At 39.5% G+C, this 22,886-nt stretch overlaps 3 protein-coding genes across 6 annotated transcripts; all 3 read right to left on the bottom strand.

The window, feature by feature from the left end:
- Positions 1 to 3,728, bottom strand: si:ch211-12e13.1 (uncharacterized). 2 transcript variants are annotated; one of them, XM_022212813.2, is made up of 5 exons: positions 3,351 to 3,728; positions 2,521 to 2,684; positions 778 to 1,035; positions 439 to 645; positions 1 to 353 (listed from the first exon to the last, which is right to left on the bottom strand). In XM_022212813.2, the coding sequence occupies exons 1-5, from the start codon at positions 3,593 to 3,595 to the stop codon at positions 157 to 159; spliced, it is 1,071 nt and encodes a 356-aa protein (XP_022068505.2). In that variant the 5' UTR covers positions 3,596 to 3,728; the 3' UTR covers positions 1 to 156. The 2 variants fall into 2 exon arrangements, with proteins under 2 accessions (XP_022068505.2, XP_022068504.2); XM_022212812.2 differs by having other exon boundaries at positions 439 to 1,035.
- A 242-nt stretch (positions 3,729 to 3,970) lies between these two features.
- On the bottom strand, positions 3,971 to 5,896 carry LOC110964174 (immediate early response 3-interacting protein 1-like). Its single transcript, XM_022212811.2, has 3 exons — positions 5,729 to 5,896; positions 4,592 to 4,693; positions 3,971 to 4,460 (listed from the first exon to the last, which is right to left on the bottom strand). The coding sequence occupies exons 1-3, from the start codon at positions 5,817 to 5,819 to the stop codon at positions 4,405 to 4,407; spliced, it is 249 nt and encodes an 82-aa protein (XP_022068503.1). The 5' UTR covers positions 5,820 to 5,896; the 3' UTR covers positions 3,971 to 4,404.
- Positions 5,897 to 6,729: 833 nt separating this feature from the next.
- LOC110964172 (mothers against decapentaplegic homolog 2) lies at positions 6,730 to 22,044 on the bottom strand. 3 transcript variants are annotated; one of them, XM_022212806.2, is made up of 11 exons: positions 21,857 to 22,043; positions 19,491 to 19,900; positions 17,895 to 17,984; positions 17,477 to 17,670; positions 15,793 to 15,927; positions 13,748 to 13,822; positions 12,364 to 12,417; positions 11,938 to 12,150; positions 11,666 to 11,803; positions 10,871 to 11,015; positions 6,730 to 8,987 (listed from the first exon to the last, which is right to left on the bottom strand). In XM_022212806.2, exons 2-11 carry the CDS (start codon positions 19,724 to 19,726, stop codon positions 8,864 to 8,866), a joined length of 1,404 nt encoding a protein of 467 aa, XP_022068498.1. In that variant the 5' UTR covers positions 19,727 to 19,900; positions 21,857 to 22,043; the 3' UTR covers positions 6,730 to 8,863. The 3 variants fall into 3 exon arrangements, with proteins under 3 accessions (XP_022068498.1, XP_022068500.1, XP_022068501.1); XM_022212808.2 differs by having other exon boundaries at positions 13,760 to 13,822; XM_022212809.2 differs by lacking the exon at positions 17,895 to 17,984 and having other exon boundaries at positions 21,857 to 22,044.
- Between the last annotated feature and the right edge of the window lie 842 nt (positions 22,045 to 22,886).

Here is a 22,886-nt window from a genome sequence, read left to right as displayed (position 1 = left end):
TCAGCAAGACAATATTATGTTTATTTACTAATGAGAAGATACTTGAACAGGGTTGCCTCATTCTTACTTTACATAGATACACTGTAATGTCCAGACAGAAAAATCTGCATTTTAATGTATTTAGGCAGAACAACAAATGCCAACCTTCTCTGCTGATTATGATCTAGAAATAAGTCCCAGGATGTGAGACATGCTGCCTGCTTGTTCCTCCATGTGGAAGTTGAGACCTCTGGCTGAAGACTGAGCCCCATCTTTGACTTCCTCCCAAAAACTGATTGTTACTTTTCCTGGTACCAACAGAGGCTCCTTAAACTGGACAGAGATGCTGACAGGAGCTGTGATGATGTCAACACCTGATGACACAACAGAGCAACAACAAGGTGCTGCTGAAAACACTTGACAGAACATACATGACTGGCTCTGTTTAAAATCTACTACCTTTGTGCTTTTCTATTTCAGCCAAGCAAACAGACAGCATCCAGAGACTTGGTGTTGCCTGCGATCTGTAGCCGAAGAACCTGGCTGGCAGAGAAAGGAGCCGACGGGGGGAGTAGTCAGAGAAGGACCATGGACACCGCAGCTCCACAGTCCTGGGAACTCTGAGCTCTACCTGCTTCACATTTTCTGGCTCATCTGGTGGATGGCCTGCCAGAACAAAGAAACCCATGTATGTTATGGTGATCAAAGTAAACAATAAATGCAATGTTGCCACTTTAAGAGGAAGGCAGTAATATTTTTCCTGGTGTAAAAATGCAAACAGTTTTGAGCAGAAATCACCAAAACGCTGCTCATTTTTGCTGTCATTCCTCGGTAAGTGTGTGCTGGCTTTGTGAAGCTTGTTTTCGGAGAGCAGAGTCAGGACACTCTCCCACACTGGGCATCCAGAACGGGAAGTGGCAGACAGACAGACGTCCACCTCCACCCCTGCATCAGTCTGCTGGTAGGACAAGACTTGCGCCTGCAGCATGAACGGACCCTTCTTCAGCTCATCAACAGGCTCAAAGGTTTTCAAACTCTGACGCACACGAACCAGACCTGAAGAAGTAAGCAATAGTCACGACCATCCCGCCATCATTTTTTTAAAAGTTATACACCTTGACAACACTATAATCCTTGACAACAAGACTTGACACTTCAAAAGGTAAGAAAAGAAATAATAAGACCTAACAAAGAACCTTATTGCTGCTCTGATAGAGTGGTATCAGAACAAACAGAGCACGACAGCTCGCTGTGTCTGAGGCTGTGTAGACTGCTGTTCACAGCCAAACGTCCCTACATGTACACTATCATTTAAAAGTTTGAGGTCACTCAGAAATGTCCTTATTTTTGAAAGAAAAGCAGTTTATTTCAGTGAGGATAACATTGAATTAATCAGAAATACAGTGTAGACATTGTTAATGTGGTAAATGACTACTCTAGCTGGAAACAGCAGATTGTTAATGGAATACCTACATAGAGTCTTGTGTTCCACTGCTACATTGTGCTATCTAATTGTTTTCAAAGTCTAATTGATGATTAGAAACCCTTTGTGCAATTATGTTAGTACATATATAGAAGTGTGAGTTTTCATGGAAAACATGAAATTGATTGCGTGACCCCAAACTTTTGAACGGTAGTGTATGTGAGTTTGAGAACTGGACTTTTGAGCACTGGAAGGAGGAGGCCTGGTCTGATCAATCACGTTATCTCATACATCAAGTCTTAATTCGGATGCGTGTCGTTTACTTGGGGGACATGTAGCAGCAGGATGCACTATGGGAAGACGGCAAACCAGCAGAAACAGTATGATGTTGTTGAGTTCATATCTCAAAGCTCCAGAGCTGCTTTGTCAGCAGGAGGGGAGCAACACAACACTGGTTTTCATGTTGTGGGTGATTGGCTGGTGTTGTTCATAGCAGCGAGTCATAACATTCCTCTCAATTAAGTAAAGTTAACAAGATGTATTCTATTACCACGAGAAACATCAGATGAGCTCAGCATGCAAGCTTTCCCAAGATTTTGTTCATGCTAGAGAACCTCAAAAATATATGCTGTCACACTCTCTGGCGAATGTCAGTTCCGTTTCTTACATGATTTGTTTAGTCAAACTTCATCTACTTGTAGTTTTTCTACAATTCAAGCAAATCCCAACTCCTCACAGTGTTTGTCTTTAATATGCATTAATTGGGTGATAATTTCTCCACTAATTAATTGTTTGGTTTGTAAAAATTCTTGAAATTATAAGAAATGCCCAAACAAGTGTTCTAAATTATTAGTTACATAGTGTAGCTGATTCATTCAAAGCAAAATATTTCACAAGTTCTTCATTTGCCTTGTGTAGGAAAGTCTTTATTGTAACTTGTAAAAAGTTTAATATTCACCTCTGAGGTGTTGTGGAGTAATGTATGAAGTAACATATAAAGAAAAGATTCAATTAAGGTAAAGGTACTTCAGATTTGTAAACGAGCGCAGTACTTAGGTTAAAGTACTAAGTTTTATACATTATACCACCAGTTAAAAGAGACGTGCTGTGTGTCTTACCTGCTGGGTTGAGTCCGAAGTTCTCATCAGTCAGCAACATAAGCAGCAGTCTGCCACAGAGGAACTCTGGGAAACACAGCGGGATGTCTCTGTATTCAGTGTCTGGATAATCCCAACCATAACCTGCAGCTCTGCAGAATCTCCTCAACAACAGAGTCTCCAGCCTTAGAGAGAAACACAGTGAAGCCCAAAATTAGTCATACTCGTGGCAACATTTAATTTACAAAGAATCTTTATTTGACCAGCAGGCTTCTTTTGGCTGAAAATTGCAGACTCAAATGACAAAAGACAGTAAGACACTGTGTTGCAGATGTTAATGATGAATTATACTACTTTTAGTTTTTTTTACTTATAATACCATGTCCAAAATTATTCAGCCAATCGGCTTGATTGGACCCTCTGGAGGGCCGCATGTTTGACAGCCCTGGTTTAAGCCTTAACTTGCAATTGATGAGTGAGTGACTAAATAACTACTTCGTCAGCTGATTCCCTTTTATACTGTATTATAATCCACCAAACATGGAAGATAATACCAGAATCAGTTGGAAAGGGACAGAAGCTGCACTGTCAAGAATGTGTGATAATTTCAAGGGATATAGATGATTTTGGACAAAGCATTTGTATGAAAAGGTAAAACGCATAAACAGTTAAAATTCATCACATCTCTAACAAAATGTCTTCCTGTCTTTTGCCAGTTGTTTGTCATTTCAAGCCAGAAGGAACCTGTTTGCAAAAGACTTCTAGGACTTAACGAACTCAAAACGGGATTACCGTCCGCCACATGTTTCAGATCGTTAACAGGCTTTCTGAATCAAAGTGGAGGCACTCACCTGCAGTTGAGGATCGTGTAAACAAGATCACTCCTGTGTGCAGCAGCTGATTCATTTAGGCGACCTGTTCTCCGGGTGAGAACTCTGGTACAATATCTGAGGTACAGATACACAACACTGGGAAGTTTGTCGCTGCTGACTGCGTTAGCTTTTAGCCGCCTATGAGCGCAGTAAATGTGAACATAAAATAAGTACAGAGAACATACAGACAGCGGGGCTACAATGTAACTCGGTCTGTTTCCCATTACTTATTTCATTGAATACAAATCCAACAGTACTAGGAAGTGTAGTATTATGGGTGGTATGAGGAAGGCAAACAGAGGACACTGTTGCTACCCGATCCGTCCCGGAAACCCGATTTGTACTGCGCATGTGCGAAAAGTACGTCACTTCCGCTACTCGTTTTATACATAGATATATATATACATAGATATATATAGTATATCTATGTATATATATCTAGTATATATATATATATATATAGATATATATAGATATATAGATATATACAAACAGTTTTTATGCATATCACTAGAGGAAGTACGGCGAGAGCGCTGGGACAAACAACACGCCTTCGACAATTCAATGCAACGAAACGAAGCTTGTCTGCACGCTAGAGGTCGTTTTTTAAAAATTCTTTATTCTCCAACATTTCTGCAACACCACATATTCATGAATTAATTTACATGTGTTCAGAGTATAAATCCCCAACAGTGGACCACGCTATGACAGCAGTTGTTTTAGTCCTTTGATATTTTTATGTGTAAAATCATTTGTTTGCTTACTAATAATTTTGAAAAAAAGTGTAATCTACTCAAAATTGTATTGTTCTATTCAATAGACGAAAGTAGTTAACCATACTAAACAGCTGCAGGATATTAGCAAACACAGGCCTTAGCAAAAAAAAAAACCTGCTGAAGAGAAGTATACAATAACATTCATATTGAAGCTGACGGGTCATCCTGTATGCCAAAGAGACAGTGAGGGCTTCCTGAGGTGATGGAGATGTTCTCCTGACAGCAGGCTGGTTTTTCCCATCTTCATTCAGTCTTCTTCATCCAAACAGAAGCAGTAGCACAATGCAGACTGAATTCACGGCAATCAGTGGCACTACAGGGTAAAATGACATGATCACAACCAAGAGGAGTGTCACTAAGCATCTTATACATACATACATACATACATACATACATACGTGTGTGTGTGTGTGTGTGTGTGTGTGTGTGTGTGTCTGTATCCACCTCTCATGACTGTCCTCACAGAGCGGATAAGGTTCATTAGCTGCACTTTGATGCCTGGTTCATCACCAAATCCTCCCACACTTTGGTCCACTCCCCAACCAACTAAAACAGTTAAAATGCAGACAGACACGAACAGATTGTTGCAAGATACTGGTATCTTTGTCGTTATAGGGTAAACCTGTATAAGAATCCAGTCAACTATAAATCTCCCTCTCATCACTAGATATTGTTAATTTTCTGTCAGGTCTCGTCTTTGATTGTAGTGGTTTTGCTAATCATATAAATCATATTCAAACTTTGAAGTATATTGATGTAATATTTTAACAGTGCAAAATTCCTCTGCATTTTCTAAATGATGAATATGCATATTCTAATATATACTATATATCTATTGGAATTACTCATTTAACTGTTTACATGAGAGCTATATAGCAAGTTGTCCATTAGTTTGAACAATAATTACAAACATTTAAGTGCAAGGACAGAATTTCTAATACCTATATCTATCTATCTATCTATCTATCTATCTATCTATCTATCTTCATGCACAGTAGCTGTATACATTCAGTTCGAGTCAAAGGTTTGGGCACACCCTCTCATTCGGTGGTTTTATTGATTTTAATTATTTTCTACATTGTAAATTAATACTGAAGGCATCAAAACTATGAAAGAACACATGAAATTAAGCAGTAAACAAAAAAGTGCTGAAGAAACCAGAATATGTTTCATATTTTAGACTCTTTAAAGTAGCCCCCTTTTGCTCTATGACAGCTTTGCGCACTCTTAGCCTTGTGGAAAGCTGTCATAAAACAAAAGGATAATTTGTTTAACACACACACAGTGTTTCAATATGTGTTTAAGTGTGTCATTGTACACTGGTTTTCCTGATAAATTGCACAACTAAACATTAAAAGTTCTAAATTGTATCGAGACTTTGTGGATTTTGACGTTGGGGAAACTCTCTGTTAAGCTGAATTTTAGAAGATGGTACACTAGTTTTAAATCAGAAATGTATTTACGTCTCCAAAACTGTTCTAATTACATATTATCTTACTAGCTGGTTAGCATATGCTAACCTAACAGCTAACCCAATTTCAAAACGAAATGACGCAAACAGTTTAAGTTACAGCTACTTACTTTTACTTAGAAATCTTTCTTCGTGTAATACAGCGACAGCATTAACACACAAGATAGCTGCCTGAATGAGAGAATACAAGGTAAATGCCATGTTGTCCCAACAAGCAGCTAGCTGTAGGCTAACTGTAGCTGACACTTATTTACTTCTGACGTAGCCTACGGCTGCCGAGGAAGGACAAACGTCAAGCAGCACGTTGACGTGTGCGGCTTTGAAAAGCATTTTAAGGGTAACCAGCCGTGGGAGAACAATCCAGACCTTTTGTTGATCACAAGTACACTCAAAATATGACAGTCATTAAAGTTAAATATTTGCATCGTGTTCCCTTTCCTATTTGTAACGTTATACGATTAAAAAATCTTCTCTAATAATATTTTTTTCAGTTTTGGTTCAATTAAATTGGCATGAAAGTTCTATGTAACAATAATGGCATCTGTCTAAATATTTGGACAGGACACAACGGTCGTATCGGAAATATTACGATTAATAACAATTATTTATAGGCACTATGCGCCATTGTTCTTGACATCTGTGTAGATGCATGCACTGACTGTATCTAGGTCATTCACTCTTATGTTACAGCTGGCCAAGAGGGTATCTTCTTTACAGAGCACTGAGGCGTTTACTGTCAAAAGTATCAAATTTTATATAAAATCTTAATACATAAACTTTTAAATATAGCTGTTTGTTTCCAAAACACAGTGAAACAACAGTATGAGAAACAATAAAAACACTTAAACACCTCCAGTTTGAACTTACTTGAGCACATGCACCACTTTCCTGCTTAAAAGGTGGAAATATTGGCAGCCAACATGTTACTCGACAAAGACTAAAACATCAGTTTACACAAGTATTGTTGTGCAAGCTCTGCGAAATGAAATCAAGATGACACAGAAGCAGCCACGGTTGACTTGGAGAGTGACGTTTTTGCTATAAGGCTGCAGACTGATCTGTGATTCACAAAAGCCCTAGTATAGCTTATTAATAAACACAACAGGCAGAATCATGAGAATAAAAATCTTTATTAGTGTTTTATGAAGTCTGCATAATATGCCACACGCCTGAGAAGCTTATGGTCAGAAAAAAAAAGAACTGCTCTATCAATACCGCCCTCTACTGGTAAAACAACTGCGACATCTACTGTACTGACTGCTTTGCAAAAAGATTACTGTTAAATACACACATACTGTACTACTGTTATGTATATGCATGTCTGGTCCACGTCAGCTTTTGTAATGTATTTTTTTTCACATTCATATGTTGTAGGCCAAAGATAAAAACAATGTAACACTGGACCCTAACACATGATTCAGTTCCCCAAATCCAAACTTCACTAGGTGCACTTAAAGTACAATCACTAGTGCCATATGATAAAGACATTTACATCATAGAGAAGGGAGGGAAGGGGGACATGTTAACCTTGCAACAGCCATGTAGTGAGTTTAAACTTGTTGTACATACTGTATTTAATAGACGGAACAAATACAATACACACATTAACACAGAATGTCCCAGTGTGCAGGCACATTCACTCTTTTTTTTTGTCTCACGGAAGAAAACTGCCCTCCTCCCATCTGTCTGTAACATTTGGAAAGCCAATTATATCTGGTCGACCTTAACCCGCTTGACGAAGCACCAAAAGGCAACAAGAGGTCACGTGTGTTTTTCAAAAAAGTGGAGAGATGAATGGATGAATGAATGAATAAATGTACGGCCATTACAAAGTTTTACATGCCTCTGGAATCATTAAAACCATTACAATGATTTTTTTTTTTAAGTTTCAGGCAAATCAGTTGTTTTGTGTACTTTAAATGCACCCGATTTCTTTGGAAAAACAAAGGATAGAAACAGGCTACACGTCATGTGGGGCAGTGATTTCTTTTTTTTTCCACCAAGACAAAGAGCTGCAATTGAAAATTAATTCAAACAGAACCTTCAGGGTAAAACGAAGGAATGATCCATGCCTTCCATGTCACTTTAGAAACAACTGTGGTCTTGAAAATATTATTTTAATAAAAAGTGAACGACAGAAAATTTTAAGTATATTTATATATAAAAATACATGAGAATACAAAAAAGTAGCAAAACAATGGGGATATAGGCTAAAAACAGAATGAATTCACTGATACCTTCAAATTCTCCTGGTGAGACGCCACCTCGAAGAGCCCCAGGACTCCCAGTGTCGTGTCAAAAAAAGCTTTTTGATAATAGCTGATATTCTCTGGTCCCTGCCCAGTGCGCCCTACAAAGCCTGGCCAACATCTCTTTAGTTTCCATCCAGGCTCCTCAGTGGGGATGTAAATCAACTAAACCAAGGACACATAGGGTGCCATACAATGACAAAGAAATAAACTAGAGCCAGACTGAATTTGCAGTTTGTTTAGCATTTTTTGGAAATATTCTTTTACCCAACATTCCTATTTGTCTATTAAAAAGCATGTCTTATAACGACACACTTCAAGAGTTAAAAACAAACAAAAAAAGGGCCATTCTGGCAAAGTTGATTCAATTTTCATAAACATTTTGTGGCGTTTCCTTCAGAGGAGAACAGCCAGCAAGGCCATCGCTTCTTCACCAAGCCACCTCCCCCCTGACAAAAGATGGGGCCAAGTTTCCCAGAGAAAAGTAAACTTAGGTTCAGAACAATGGTTGGGGTGGGCTGGAACAAAAATCATTTTAGCATTCAAGCTCGTGTTACTCATACAAGCAATCTTCAATACTGAGAAACTATTCACAGATATTTTTGGTATTTCCCCTACTTCCCGGACTAAAAACCAATATACATTTTATTTGTACCACAAATAGATCTAATATTAAGGATTTGGGGAAAAGCAATTTAACAAGGTGCATGACAGATGGGTAACAAAGTGCCAATTTTTTTTGTTTTTTACTGAAAAGTCTGTATGTGAGTACAACAGTGTAGGTGCATTTGTTCTTTTGAGTGTATGAGTGTGTGTGTGTGTGTGTGTGTGTGTGTAAGTTAAAAGAGGGATGTGGAACTGGGCCACAAATACTATGAAGTATGGTACAGAAAATTTATTCTGTAGGGTTTCCATTTATTTTTTCATGAAAGGACTCACAAGTTTAGAATTTAATGATCTTTGTCATGGGCTTTTTTTCGGCATTTCCTTTGCTGTTTAGGACATACTGGAGCAACGTGCAGACGGGGAACCCATCTGGGTCAGAACCTTGTCCAGCCACTGCAGGGGGCCATTCAAATGCAGCTCGATCCAGCAAGGAGTGCTTGTGACAGTCTGCCGCCTGGTAAAATAAAGACAAACATATTCATTTCTGGGAAGTGCTGACATAGGCTCTTCACTCCTTACAACAAGTGACTCATGATGCTTTAGTTTTGTTATGCACAGTTATGCATGTATTTCTGCAGCCAGGAAGGGGATGTTGTGGTTTGTAGGTCTCTAAGTTACTGTGAAGGAAATGCATGAAACTCAATCTGTGATAATGACTCCTATTACCTGTCAAAAAAATTCCTTGACTGGATTTAACCATTTCTGTGCAATAGTTACACTACAAGAAGTGCAGTGGAAGCTAAGGAAAATTCAGGTAAACATCACATTGCAGCTTTTTTTTTCTGTTTAATACAACAATGAAACTCACAGGGTTCTCAGTTTCCATGACTAATTTACAAATGCTCTCACATAGAACATCGTTTAGACAGATTTAAGGTTTATTGGATACATTTCATAAATTTGCTGTTTTTTAAAGACATTGTTTGCTGACATTCTGGCTCCACATATGCACAGCAAAATACGCACAAACAGAATGAAACACTGAAAAGGAAGATTTAGTAGCACACGCTTATTTTTCTGAAGTTGCCATCCCAGAGGAGTATGGCAAATGCAACACGAGTTGAAAGAGAGCTGTCACAAATTAAGCAAGAAAAGCACCCAGAGCACACTACTCCGCCAAGGCTGTTCATTCCCCCATATGGCATTGCCAGAAATACAGCTTTTTTCCTAAAGAAATGCAGCATTTGTTTATTAGTTATTGATGATCAGAAATCACGGCAACAGAGAATCTGAATATTTAATATAGATCTACCCACAAATAAAACAGACAAATAAAAATGGACCTTGTGGTAAGCACAAACATGTTACGCATGTGTATGTTATGTACACATACCGAACTGTGTGACCAAAATATGTAGTGGGCAGCGTGAATCGATGCAGGGAGCTGACATAGCATTCAGTGTTGTACCACTACCTAGCAATGAAATGGAAATCTTTAACAAATTCATGAATCCAGACTATACGCCGCATCACTGCCAAAATCTAATGAGGTAGTCTTTGTGTCATTTCTGAATTCCATCCAAATCCATTTGTCCGTTATTGAATAGTGTTGCATACACACAAACAAACTAACAGATTCACAGACAAATGTACCCTGATCATCACATAACTCTGCCGCATTCCTTGGCAGAGTAAATATTTCGCAGCTACAACAGACTTACTGTCTGGCTGGACACGCGAGCCGTACTTGCGTCTGTTCATGTTATTAATGTGGACTTCAAACTGCTGTTTGCAAACATCATTTTTCCAAATGATCATACAAGTGAGAACATTGCAGCTGGGATAAGGGAAATGTTGGCTGCTTAGACAGACAATGTGGTGAGCAAATAGACATATATGAAGGCTGAACATGATGAAGGCTGCCACCCTGAACAAGCCCACCAGGCGGCATGTCTATGGCAACAAACTGCATCTTACAGTTGGTAAGTTATATTCATGCTGTATGTCATGAGCTGTTTTTATATATATTGCAGAAAAACAACATATTGCAATGTCATTTTTTTTCCAGTGTGAAAATGCTCTCCACTGTCATTAAAGATGGTTTAAAACACACATAAAAGTAGTTCTACTACTGCAAGAGCTCAAAGATTCATCCTTCCCTCTGGTGTAGTCAGGCTAACAGAAGAAAAATGAATTCAGTTTGTGAGGCTCCAGTAAGGCATAATACAAGAAAAATTCTCATTAAAATTCCATGTCTGCTGTTTGAACAGCTAAAAAATACTTTGTATGTATTTTGATTAAACGGTCCTAACTAGGTTTAGGGTTGGACAATGAAGCCACAAATCCATGCATGTTGGAATTAAGCACTTCCAACATAATTTCAGCATCAGTGCTCACCTGTACTCGGCTCCCCAGCCTTTGACAAAGCTCATGCGGATGGTGCACATCCTGGTGAGCTGGTAGACGGCCTCAAAGCCCTGGTTGACTGACTGAGCTAGCAGGGCTGCAAATTCCTGGTTGTTGAAGATTTTTAGATTACAACCTGGAAGAATAAGAAGGCAAACAGTGCTGTGATTTTTTTTTTAAATTTAACACACCTAAATATACACACCTAGACACACACAAAATTTGGTTGGTTTGGTTTGTCATTGTGTGTCTGTGGCTAATTATTATCCAGACTTTGTGGTACTTTGTCAGCTGTCAGTGATTTCTGTCTCACAGTCAGTGATTCCACTCATTTAGCATGGTTTTTATGTACTTTTCACTTTCAAGCAGACTGCCTTACAATTTCTCTCCAATCAGACATACTATAAATTAGCATTCAAGGCACACAGTCAAGTGGATTGTGCTATAGAAGCTGTTTGAGTGGTTGCTATGGAAGCTGTGCCACAGACGACTGAGTGCTTTTTCAGCACAAGGCAGCAAGCTACAAACTTTTCAGAGACACCTTTCACATTCTCTGGATGTGGACTTTTTATATTAAAAACATATTTCGGGTGCCGTAAACCTTTAAGAAATCATATTCATTCATGGGACAGTATAGTGAGTCTGCAGTATCATCTTCATTAAAAGCGGTCTACATATTCACATCCAGAAGCGATCCCATCTTAACGTTTGTCTTGTCAAATAGCTATCTTGCTATCAATGTGTACATTCCTGAATTGTTCCACAGTGGCAGCTATTGTGTCTTACCTGGAGGAATTTTACACACTGTTGCTGGATGCCAGCCATACCGCTGGTTACAGTTTGGACTCTGGACAAAGATGGCACTATCACTGAGGCACTCAGCAAACACTTCCCCTCCAATGTAGTACAGTCTAACTCCTCTTCCTGTCAACACAGACCCACACAACCCACTTGCTCGTTAAGTACAATAACCACAAGTTTGATTTCAACAAAATTTGTGAGTATAATGTCTACAAATAATTCATTACTGTGAAGCTGAACCTGAAGCTGTGCCATACCTATGTGCCTCCGGGTCATCTCCACAGTGGCGTTCCTGTTAACATTAGACAGCAGGCCTAGGCAAAAACGCTCAGAGTTTGATGGATCTGTGAATCCATCCACTGTCAGCGAGGGCTGAGAGGCGTGGAACGTCTCCCCGACACGCTGGTTCAGCTCGTAGTAAGCTATAGAGCACCAGAAGGCCGGCTCTGAGTAGGTCACCGGCTGCAGGTCTACAGCAGAGGATCACATCAGAAAGGTTTATTCCAACACACATATCCAGCACTTAGTCTTGTTCGTCAATACAAACCCACTTATCAGGCACTACTACCACAATAATTATATTACAACAAGTACTTAGAACTGTCTTAGTGTTTATGTGTATTATCAGTAAGCAACTACTGCTGGATTTATTACCCATACTGAGCATATACAGTGTATCTTACCCATGCTGTGATTGACAGGAGACAAAGTACTGGGGGACAGCTCTGCTGGAGAACCTGACAAAGAAAGCAGGAGGTCATGGATGTGGATGGATTTACAGAACATTACAGCAGGACTAATATGTGGATCAGGTCTTATAAATAAACTAATCTTGTAAATTGAAGCCAGAATCATACAATAAAAACAGAACAGTTTGCTATAAAGTGAGGACATGATTATGTTTATTTTGGCATATTAAAAGAACCGTCTGTCTATATATATACATATATATATATATATATATATATATATATATATACACATATACACACACACACACACACACACAGACAGGTTAGTATATCTTGTTTGTTGACAATAAATAATTTGAGCTATAACTTATTCGACTTCAAGATGGGCTATGTATAAAACTACGAGTATCTTGCTGGTGCTGTAATGGATATTAGCATAAAAATCAACAATGCAAACACACTCAGAATGTGCTACAACAGGAAAGAGATATATATTCTGTGAACTACAAAGAATCCTCCTTAATTTCCACATGTATAAAAATATGGAGCATTGGCACTTAAGTGAACATGTCTAACACAGAAGAAGCTTGAATGAATGCAGTACTGATGGACAGACTAGTATAAGATTTCAACATATTGATGTAGCAAGTTTTACGTAGTGGAATACGTAAAAACGTGACTGCCATCCATGGCTGCTGGGGAAGTTATGATTAAAAAAACCTAATCTAAAGCATCATTTGCCAGAATAAGAGCTTATGTTCATCCATTGTGTTACAGTAAACACACTCTGGTTTCATACATAACTCTGTGTACTGTCTTGTCTTGTGTGTTAGGTACCAAATATTAAGGGAGTGATGTGTCTCTTCCTGTAACAGTCTTGGCATGTTTTAATGAAGCCATAAGGAAAATTAAGGTGTAAGTTGCTGAACGGCAATACACTGTCACTTCAATGGAGTCAGCAATGTTAGATATTCTGGGGCTGAAAATGGCTTTTGATAGAGTCAAAACCTCCTACAATACACCATCAGCTTTGGACTAGTTACCTAATAGAGGCAACTTCTTGTGGCAACAATTACAAAGTAAGTACTATTGAAATTATGTGTCTATAAACAACAGGTAAAAATTAGTGTCTGCAGAAATGAGCGTAAATATTCCAAAAAAGTGAAGCGTCAAACCCATTTGTGGAAACAAAGGCGGGTGTAAAAGAGAAGAGTGATATCCGTTTATGCATTTCATTTTTTTTTTTTTTTTGGCTAAAACAAAACTCAACAAACCCTCAAATATCTTCTCTGAAAATACAGATTTGATTTTGACCTGGCTGGGGAGGTGAGGCAGACAAACAAGGGAAGAAGAAGGAGGTGCTAGTCTAGGCTACCTGTGTCCATACTTTGATTCATTTGTTGATCGCTGGCCTCTCCATCCTCACTGATGTAGCCCGGTGGAGGTGTTTCTGTTAAAATAATGCGAGGACAAAAAAACTTAAGCTGTGATGATATAATAATGGCAACAATATCATTCCTGAAATGATGTAAATAGTAAAGCAGGTAAAATGCACAGCTCTTTGACTTGAATGCCAAAATGGTGCAGCTCAGACTAAAATTCCTGCATATTCAGTTGCAAATTGCAGAAATGAAGTAGAAGAACCAAAAACATACAAATTCACCAATACACACGTGGACAAAATTGTTGGTACCCCTCAGTTAAAGAAGGAAAAACCCACAATTCTCCCTGAAATCACTTGAAACTCACAAAAGTAACAATAAATAAAAATTTATTGAAAATTAAATAATCAAAATCAGCCATCACTTTTGAATTGTTGATTAACATAATTATTTTAAAAAACAAACTAATGAAATAGGGCTGGACAAAAATGATGGTACCCATAACTTAATATTTTGTTGCACAACCTTTTGAGGCAATCACTGCAATTAAACGATTTCTGTATTTGTCAATGAGCGTTCTGCAGCTGTCAACAGGTATTTTGGCCCACTCCTCATGAGCAAACAGCTCCAGTTGTCTCAGGTTTGATGGGTGTCTTCTCCAAATGGCATGTTTCAGCTCCTTCCACATATGTTCAATGGGATTCAGATCTGGGCTCATAGAAGGCCACTTTAGAATAGTCCAACGCTTTTCTCTCAGCCATTCTTGGGTGTTTTTGGCTGTGTGTTTTGGATCGTTGTCCTGTTGGAAGACCCATGACCTGCGACTGAGACCAAGCTTTCTGACACTAGGCAGCACATTTCTCTCCAGAATGCCTTGATAGTCTTCAGATTTCATCGTACCTTGCACACTTTCAAGACACCCTGTGCCAGATGCAGCAAAGCAGCCCCAAAACATTACTGAGCCTCCTCCATGTTTCACCGTAGGGACAGTGTTCTTTTCTTCGTATGCTTGGTTTTTGAGTCTATGAACATAGAGTTGATGTGCCTTACCAAAAAGCTCCAGTTTGGTCTCATCTGTCCAAAGGACATTCTCCCAGAAGCTTTGTGGCTTGTCAACATGCATTTTTGCAAATTCCAGTCTCGATTTTTTATGAGTTTTTTTCAGCAGTGGTGTCCTCCTTGGTCGTCTCCCATGAAGTCCACTTTGGCTCAAACAACGACGAATGGTGCGATCTGACACTGATGTACCTTGGCCTTGGAGTTCACCTTTAATTTCTTTGGAGGTTGCTCTGGGCTCTTTGGATACAATTCCAACGATCCGTCTCTTCAATTTGTCATCAATTTTCCTCTTGCGGCCACGTCCAGGGAGGTTGGCTACTGTCCCGTGGGTCTTGAACTTCTGAATAATATGAGCCACTGTTGTCACAGGAACTTCAAGCTGTTTAGAGATGGTCTTATAGCCTTTACCTTTAAGATGTTTGTCTATAATTTTTTTTCGGATGTCCTGGGACAATTCTCTCCTTCGCTTTCTGTTGTCCATGTTCAGTGTGGTACACACCTTTTCACCAAACAGCAGGGTGACTACTTGTCTCCCTTTAAATAGGCAGACTGACTGATTATGAGTTTGGAAACACCTGTGATGTCAATTAAATGACACACCTGAGTTAATCATGTCACTCTGGTCAAATAGTTTTCAATCTTTTATAGAGGTACCATCATTTTTGTCCAGCCCTATTTCATTAGTTTGTTTTTTTAAATAATTATGTTAATCAACAATTCAAAAGTAATGGCTGTTTTTGATTATTTAATTTTCAATAAATTTTTATTTATTGTTACTTTTGTGAGTTTCAAGTGATTTCAGTGAGAATTGTGGGTTTTTCCTTCTTTAACTGAGGGGTACCAACAATTTTGTCCACGTGTGTACATACTAGATAATACAGTGCATGGAGAAACCCACAGAAGTTTCTCCACTTTCAGATTTCAGTTAGTTTAACTGCAGTCGAACACAGACACTCATCTGGTGCAGAGATGAACTCACCTGGTATATAGTTGTTCGGAGGTTCAATTCCTGCAGGAAAATTTGTGTTCTCAGGTATGGAATGAGTGTAGTCATCCAGAGGTGGCAGCTCTGGCAGGATTTCTGAGTGTCTTGGCACGAGAACAGGAGGCAGCACTACAATGTTGAGTAAGTGTCAGAAGAGATGAGTCAGTCTCCAATCAGTTACACACAACCCCAAAATTATTGTGGAGTGTTTGACAGTTTTCATTCAAAAAATGAGCAAGTGAGTTGAAACAAGTGTCGGTGTTGTATAAACGTCTTTGTTGGACAATGAGACAATGATGGAAAAAGTGGAGGCCACCAGTGAAAATAAAAATAAAATCTTCAACTGATGAATGGCTTCTTAAAGCAGAGTAAAACAGGATTCCCTTCAGATTTCAACACTGTCCAGCTCTTAAAGGTGGAGTAAGCCTTTCTAATCAAATACACTTTCTGTTAAATTCAGCAAACATCTCTTCACAGTTTGCTACCTGACCTGTTCATTCTATGTGTGTACAGGTCCCTGTCTCTGCAAAGGGAAACCAACAAAGTGGCTCCGACTGATCCACACAAGACTGTTCCAGCCAACCAGCAAGCGCAAGCATTTGTGTTGATGCAGATGACAGTTCTATGAGTCGCTATACATAAAAAGGAGAATGGGGTGAATTCAGTGGACTTTTAAACACTGATCCCGCTCCATCTTTTGTAGTTGAGACTTTTGTGTAGCAGCAGCTTGAACAGCAGGTGTGGGAGACAGTGGTAAACGTTCCTCTCTTCTCTGTTTCCAAGGGGAAATGTTGAGCAAGAACACAATTTCAGCACCATTAGCTTAGTTTCTTTGATCACAGACACAGACTGAGACTTCTATCCTCTACAACGCCCCTCTTAACAGTAGCTACAGTCGAGGCTTGCTCCGGCTCTACCGGGGAAAGGATGGTGTCTGCAGTCAGCTTTATGCGCCTCCCACCTGCTAATAACAATCTTACTAGCCCTCACTAATTTTCGCTCGGTTTCTGTGGCTGTGTGCTTGCATGTCAACTGCTTGATGACATTTTGCTTCAGCTGTGAGACAGACACATCCACCTCCATGCTGTCTAAGGTTAAATCAGTTGCTAGTGTTGTTGCCATGGCAATGTATGTCCACGAAATCAACGCCTGAAGCTTCTGAATACACACTGAAGGAAGAGGTGTGTGTTTGATAGACAAGTTTAAATTTGAACAAACTTTCTCAGGAATGGCTTACTTCATCTTTAAAAGAACAGTCTCAAGCTTTTAAAGATGCATTTGTGTGCTCTCTGACTGAGAGTTAAAATCAAGATTATATTGAATTCCCACAGTCATACCCGTCTTTAAATATTACATAAGGCTCCAGTCAGCAGCCACTTAGCTTAGCATAAAGACTGAGAACAGCTAGCTTGGCTGTCTGGGGGTGGTGTGTCCCTGACCTTCTCGTCCAACTACTAGTCTGGCTGTGAATTTCAACAATTCTTAAAAATTACAAGGAAGCAAAACAAAATGCTTTTAATTATTATCTTTAGACAAATGGTTTAAAATGTTATTGCTCTGCACCCAGTGGAACTTTACAGGTTCAAGGAGTGATTTAAACATTATAAGGTCGACACTGAAATGCAAAGAGGGGTGAATGTTCGAGATGACAAATTTTTAAGGAAGGGATTTGTCTCACCTGGCGTCTCCACCCTCTGGTAGTGGTAGGGGTTGATGCAGACCTCGTCCTTCTTGAGGTGGAAGGCATACTCACAGGCCTCGATGGCACGCAGCTCGTGGTGGCTGTGAAGATCAGGCCATCGCCACAAGCGGCAGTAGATAACATGAGGAAGCCCCTTCCTGTGGGAGACCTGCAGGCGGCCATCCAGGGATCTGATTGAACAGCAAACAGGAGATGATGGTGAGATGGGTAGAAGACACACAGCGGAGGGGGTGACACATAAGATGGCCGGGTAAGGGAGGTGATGGAGATGGATTGGATTGAGCGGTGATGAGAAACAAAGACGTTCTGAATGTCTGTTACCTCCAACATTGTAATGACAACTCTCCCACATCAAAGTTGTACGCAACACCATACAATAGTTGAGGATAGTCACCTGGTTTGGTCAGGGTAGCTGTATAGGCCTGATGTATCCCACTGTTCTATCGTATTTGGTGTACTCAGTCCCCATATTTCAGAGCAATTGCTGTGCACAGAGAAAACAACAAAACAAAAACAAAAAACAAATGATAAACATGGGACATGGCTCATTCAGAATTATCAGTATGGGTATGTGAACATTAAAAGGCCTCTTTTATTGGAGTCTTATGACAAAAAAAAAGACATCAAATTTACTTTCAGCGGTGGAAATGAAAGATGGGAACTTCAGATAAGAGAAGCCTTTTTGACAGAATCAAGGGTAAAAAACAAAACATGGGATCTGCTAACACACAATGGGTGAGACAAAGAATATTCTTAAACATTGTGGCATTGTATAAAACACTGAAAATAACTCAAAACTTTTTCTACAACAGGCATTTATGTCAGAATTTATCTGGAGACATTCAAACAAATACTGAAGACACACAATGGCACGGGGGGGGGGGGGGGGGGGGGCAACCTTGGCAAAAAAAAAATGTTTTCAGACATTCTCAAAACATTCAGAAGAAAACAGTCAAAAAACCAAAAATGTGGAATGAAGACAAATGAGTAGTTGCTTCTGAATAACAGGACAATAACAAATTCTACATGTTAAATGCTACAAATACACAACAGCATGTTCTAGACTTAATGACCTCAGTGGGATCTTAAATGCCATCAAATCTGCAATTTTCTGGTTCATGACAGGACGGGAAACCAACTTTGGTCCACTAGTAAAAGCAGCTTATAGATCCGACAACAACAATTACCAACAGCTGTTTTCACTGGAGGAAACTAGATGTTATATTAAATCCATCCAAATGTTAAATAAGTATTTGTCAAAGTGGCAAGCAGGGTGGATAAGCTTACTAACCACGATCAAAACGTACCAGTATAAGTATATCCAATGCCTGAAATTGGCATTATATTGGGTTTGTGACCAACCCTGACTGATGTAGGTTTTCTTTGCTCATCCAGTCCTCAAAAAAGATTATTTCATTCACAACGAGCTCTCTATCTCCACAAATATAAAACAGTGTGGCCTAGAACAATTCTCAGGCGATAGCAAGCAGCCCATTATCTATAGACATACAAACATCTGACGGGGTACTTGGCGGCACATCAGTGAGGAAAGAATCTGTTAACACAGTGTTCCCACTGAACATGAGTCTGGGTCACCAAGGCTGGCTGGCTGATAAAGAGAACATCTTCTCTTGACCCTTCAATGCTTCTCTCCTTGTGAGAGTAATACAGACCGTCTAAATACAGTTGTAACTGGTCATTTGATTTTGAGCATATTCTAAATGGAAAAATAATGTTCTACAATTTTGCATTTCTAAACAAAACTTGTCACATTTTTCGAAAGTTTTATAGGTTTGGTAAATATTGCGGGAAACTACAATATCAAAACAGAATTTAGAAAAGATAAAGGCAACATCAGCATCTGGTAACAGCTCAGGGTGTAATATCTGGCAGCGGTTGTACCTATACATGCTCAAAGAAAAAATGTGTAACAGCAGCAGCACCTTTTTTGACCCCAGTTTGAACAGTAATCAAGTGTTGGGCAGAGTACCTGGGGATGGTGACACACTTGGTGTTGCAGTTCTGTGTGGTGATAGCTTTCTCCAGCTCATCTAGCTGACCTGTCTTCTTCAGCTTCTTCACCAAGCTCTTCACAGCCTTCTCACACCACTTCTCCTCTTGCCCGTTCTGCTCTCCACCACCCGCTCCGCCCGGGCCGCTGGTCGACTTCTTCCAGCCCAAGAGCCTCTTCACCACAGGAGGGGTGAACGGCAAGATGGAGGACATCTTCACTGGACAAGCCTGGAGTCTCCAGAGGACTCAAGACAAGCTCTCTAACACACAGACAGAGGGGACCTGGAGCGACAGTTTGGGCCCTTGCTCTGAGGAGCCCCTCTCGTGACCAGTGAGTCACAGGGTGGAAGCCAGTTCTAGCAGGGTATACGCAAAAGAGATGGAAACCTTTGGAGAAAGTCACAGACACAAAGTACATCATTACAAACAAAACATGGTATAGAAATTTAACTATAGTTAGCCTTATCAAAATGATAAAAAAAAAAACATTTGTTGATCAGCTAAACTTCAGATAGGGAATTTAATCACAGGGTTGCTTTACGAATTCCCTCTGAAACAGAAACGCACATGAGCAGGAGAATTTTAGCTTGTGATTTTCCGTTGTTTGTAGAAGTCTCTGCTCTAAATTTAATAAAATACTTGTAGTATGTTCCAGCAACAGAGCCCATATGTGCATCTCCAAAGCGAGAGAAATGCACATATTTACATGCAAAACAGCATGACAGTCATTTCATTAATATTTTTCTATAATTTAAAACATCCTTGAGAGGATCTAACAGTACGTAACACAGTGTTCTTTTCTCAACCTCAGACAGTCACAGTCACTCGCAAAGTCACAGTTAATCAGCTGCAGTTAAAATGTTTATTACTGCTGAATCCTGAGCTGGATATTATTTTACAGTAAAACCACAAGCCGTTTACTAAAGTCAAAATATTTTTTCTGTCAGATCAAGTCTTTTTTTCTGAATTAGGGAGATAGTTCTGTTTCACAGCAGGATATTTACAGCAGGGACATCACTGTATGTATGGATGCAATACAGAGCACAACCTCTTGAATCAATACAGCAACAACCAAAATATGGCAACAGGTAGCTGAGTGACACTGAAAACACATTTTATTGGACTGTATTATAATTGGCTGTTGCAACCTATCGTCACACAAAGACAGAATTTCAATAACGAAATCAAAAATAAACTATGGACTTCTTGCCTGTGGATGAACTTCCCCCTCAAATACTCCTCAGCATCTTGCCTTCTGTACTATTTTAAACCGTGTTCAAACAAACAACCAAAATGCTAACTGTACCTGTATTAGCATATGGACATCAGCTTATTAGTAACAACAACTATAAAATAAGAAACCATGTAGTATGTGATTCATTAACTCTCATATTGACAGTTTTCAGCTAGCCTCTATACTACAGCACAGTAGCAATCCTGAAATTGAGTTATGGCTTTTGCCCCAAACCAATAACTGAATTGGCTCAATCTTTCCGTCCCTATAAAACATTCCGTGAGGCACCATGCTCTGAAGTTTAAGGTTTGGTGTGTTTGTCGAGCAGAAATGTCCAGTTGACGTTAGTTTGTCACAAACACTACTTGACATCTAAGCTAGCTAGCCTCCAAACTTAGAAACATGGGGTGTGACTCTTCCTGTTGCATTCCGTGCACCAAAGTAATCACGACCAGCTACTAATGAGCACAGTAAATAACAGTGTGAACGTTATCAAATTGATGTGAACGTGGAGAGTATTTTGTGACAGGCACCCCAGTGCTAACACCAACTGGCTTGGGAAGGCCGGCTGCTAGCTACCTGGTGGGGGGGGGCCTGCTTCACTCAAATCACAACAATAACTTCACCAGCCTTAGCTTGCAAATTGCTGAAATGTTCTAAGCTATGAACGCAAAGCGAAATACACTAACTAACGTAACTCGGTAAACTGGATGTACTTTAAGGAGAAGTCATAATGGAGCTAAGGCAGCTAGCGTTAGCTTCACTGAGCTAGCTGCCAGCTTGTTATCAAAAATCCTTTTGTTGTGATCCACGATAAAACCTCCTGTGCGCAACAGTCCAGCCGCGCTACTTTGGTACCAGTCTGTCAAATAAACCCAGGACTAAATAAATATAATTTCACTAAAGGTTCCTTTATTAATTAAACGCTGCAATGTTTCATTTGAAAGCAGCTCCGGATTGTCTGTGTCTTTTACTAAAATACAAAATGAGTTAGCATCTTGGACGAACTCTTCCAAACTGAATCCAGGCTCCCGCTGGCTAACGGATCTCTCACACAAAACAACATGCTTCAAAGTCGAGAAAGCAGCTAAAAGCATTGCAACTCTTACCCCAGTTTTAAAGTCCGAAGCTCCAATTTATCAGGAAGAGATGTGCGCAGCCCTCTAGACACCTTATTGACATAAAACCGCCTGAACGATATTATGCTGCAGCTAATTTTGACAAGGTTTGCAGGCTCCTCTCAAGTTGCTACCAGTGCTACTGGAGCTAGTTAGCAGCGTTAGCTAGACCGGAACAACAAAACAAACCTGATGGCGACGTACGAGCGCCTAATCCCTCCTATTCACACACTGATTGGAGGATTAGAAGAAGACGTTCTCTGAATACTGGCTCATGCCCTTGACAATCCTTTTTTGTTTATTTGACTGCATATCCCAGCAAAAAGAAACCTTCAGGGAACTCTGCCTAGAGGTTCCCTGATTGTTAGTTTCTGTAGAATTTTACAAGAAAGTCACAGATTGTTATAAAAAAACAAAACAAACAAACAACAACAACAACAAAAAACCAAGAACCCTTCAGGGAAAGGTTTCCTGAAGGGTGCCTGATGGATGAGGGAATTTATATCTGAGAATATTCACAAACATTTTCCAACCAAATCAATAAATAAATCAAAACTAAGAAAAACTCAAATGTTTTTTCTTATTTCAAGAAATAAGATATATCTTATTTATTTCTTCATGAGTTTTAAAATTTCTGCTGTCATTTACTTATGGTAATATTCACTTCTGTTATTATCACAACATATGTCATCTCTAAGGCCCTTTGTATAGTAATATGAAACTTTTACAAAATTATACAGAGAAACCCAACAAACCAAAATTTCCCTGGATTTTGAGCAGCAGATGGCAACAATGAGGAGAAAGAACCTTTTACTCGGACATCCAGGTCATCTGTCTCGCCTGGTTGAGGTGATGGTAAATAGCAGGGTAAATAGCAGTGAGAATAAACTAACTTTAATTTGCATTTTGCAGACAAAAAAATAGATGAAAAAAAGCCTACAGAACAACAAACACAGCTGGGGTCAGTGAGGACAGTAATGGCAGATCAGAATCTAGCTCCACAGCCATATCTGCAAAGAAG

Source organism: Acanthochromis polyacanthus, chromosome 7 (genome assembly GCF_021347895.1).
Source record: "Acanthochromis polyacanthus isolate Apoly-LR-REF ecotype Palm Island chromosome 7, KAUST_Apoly_ChrSc, whole genome shotgun sequence".
In the NCBI taxonomy this organism is placed as follows: domain Eukaryota; kingdom Metazoa; phylum Chordata; class Actinopteri; family Pomacentridae; genus Acanthochromis; species Acanthochromis polyacanthus.
The sequence above is the reverse complement of the archived record's forward strand: the minus strand, read 5'-3'. Positions and strand labels throughout refer to the sequence as shown.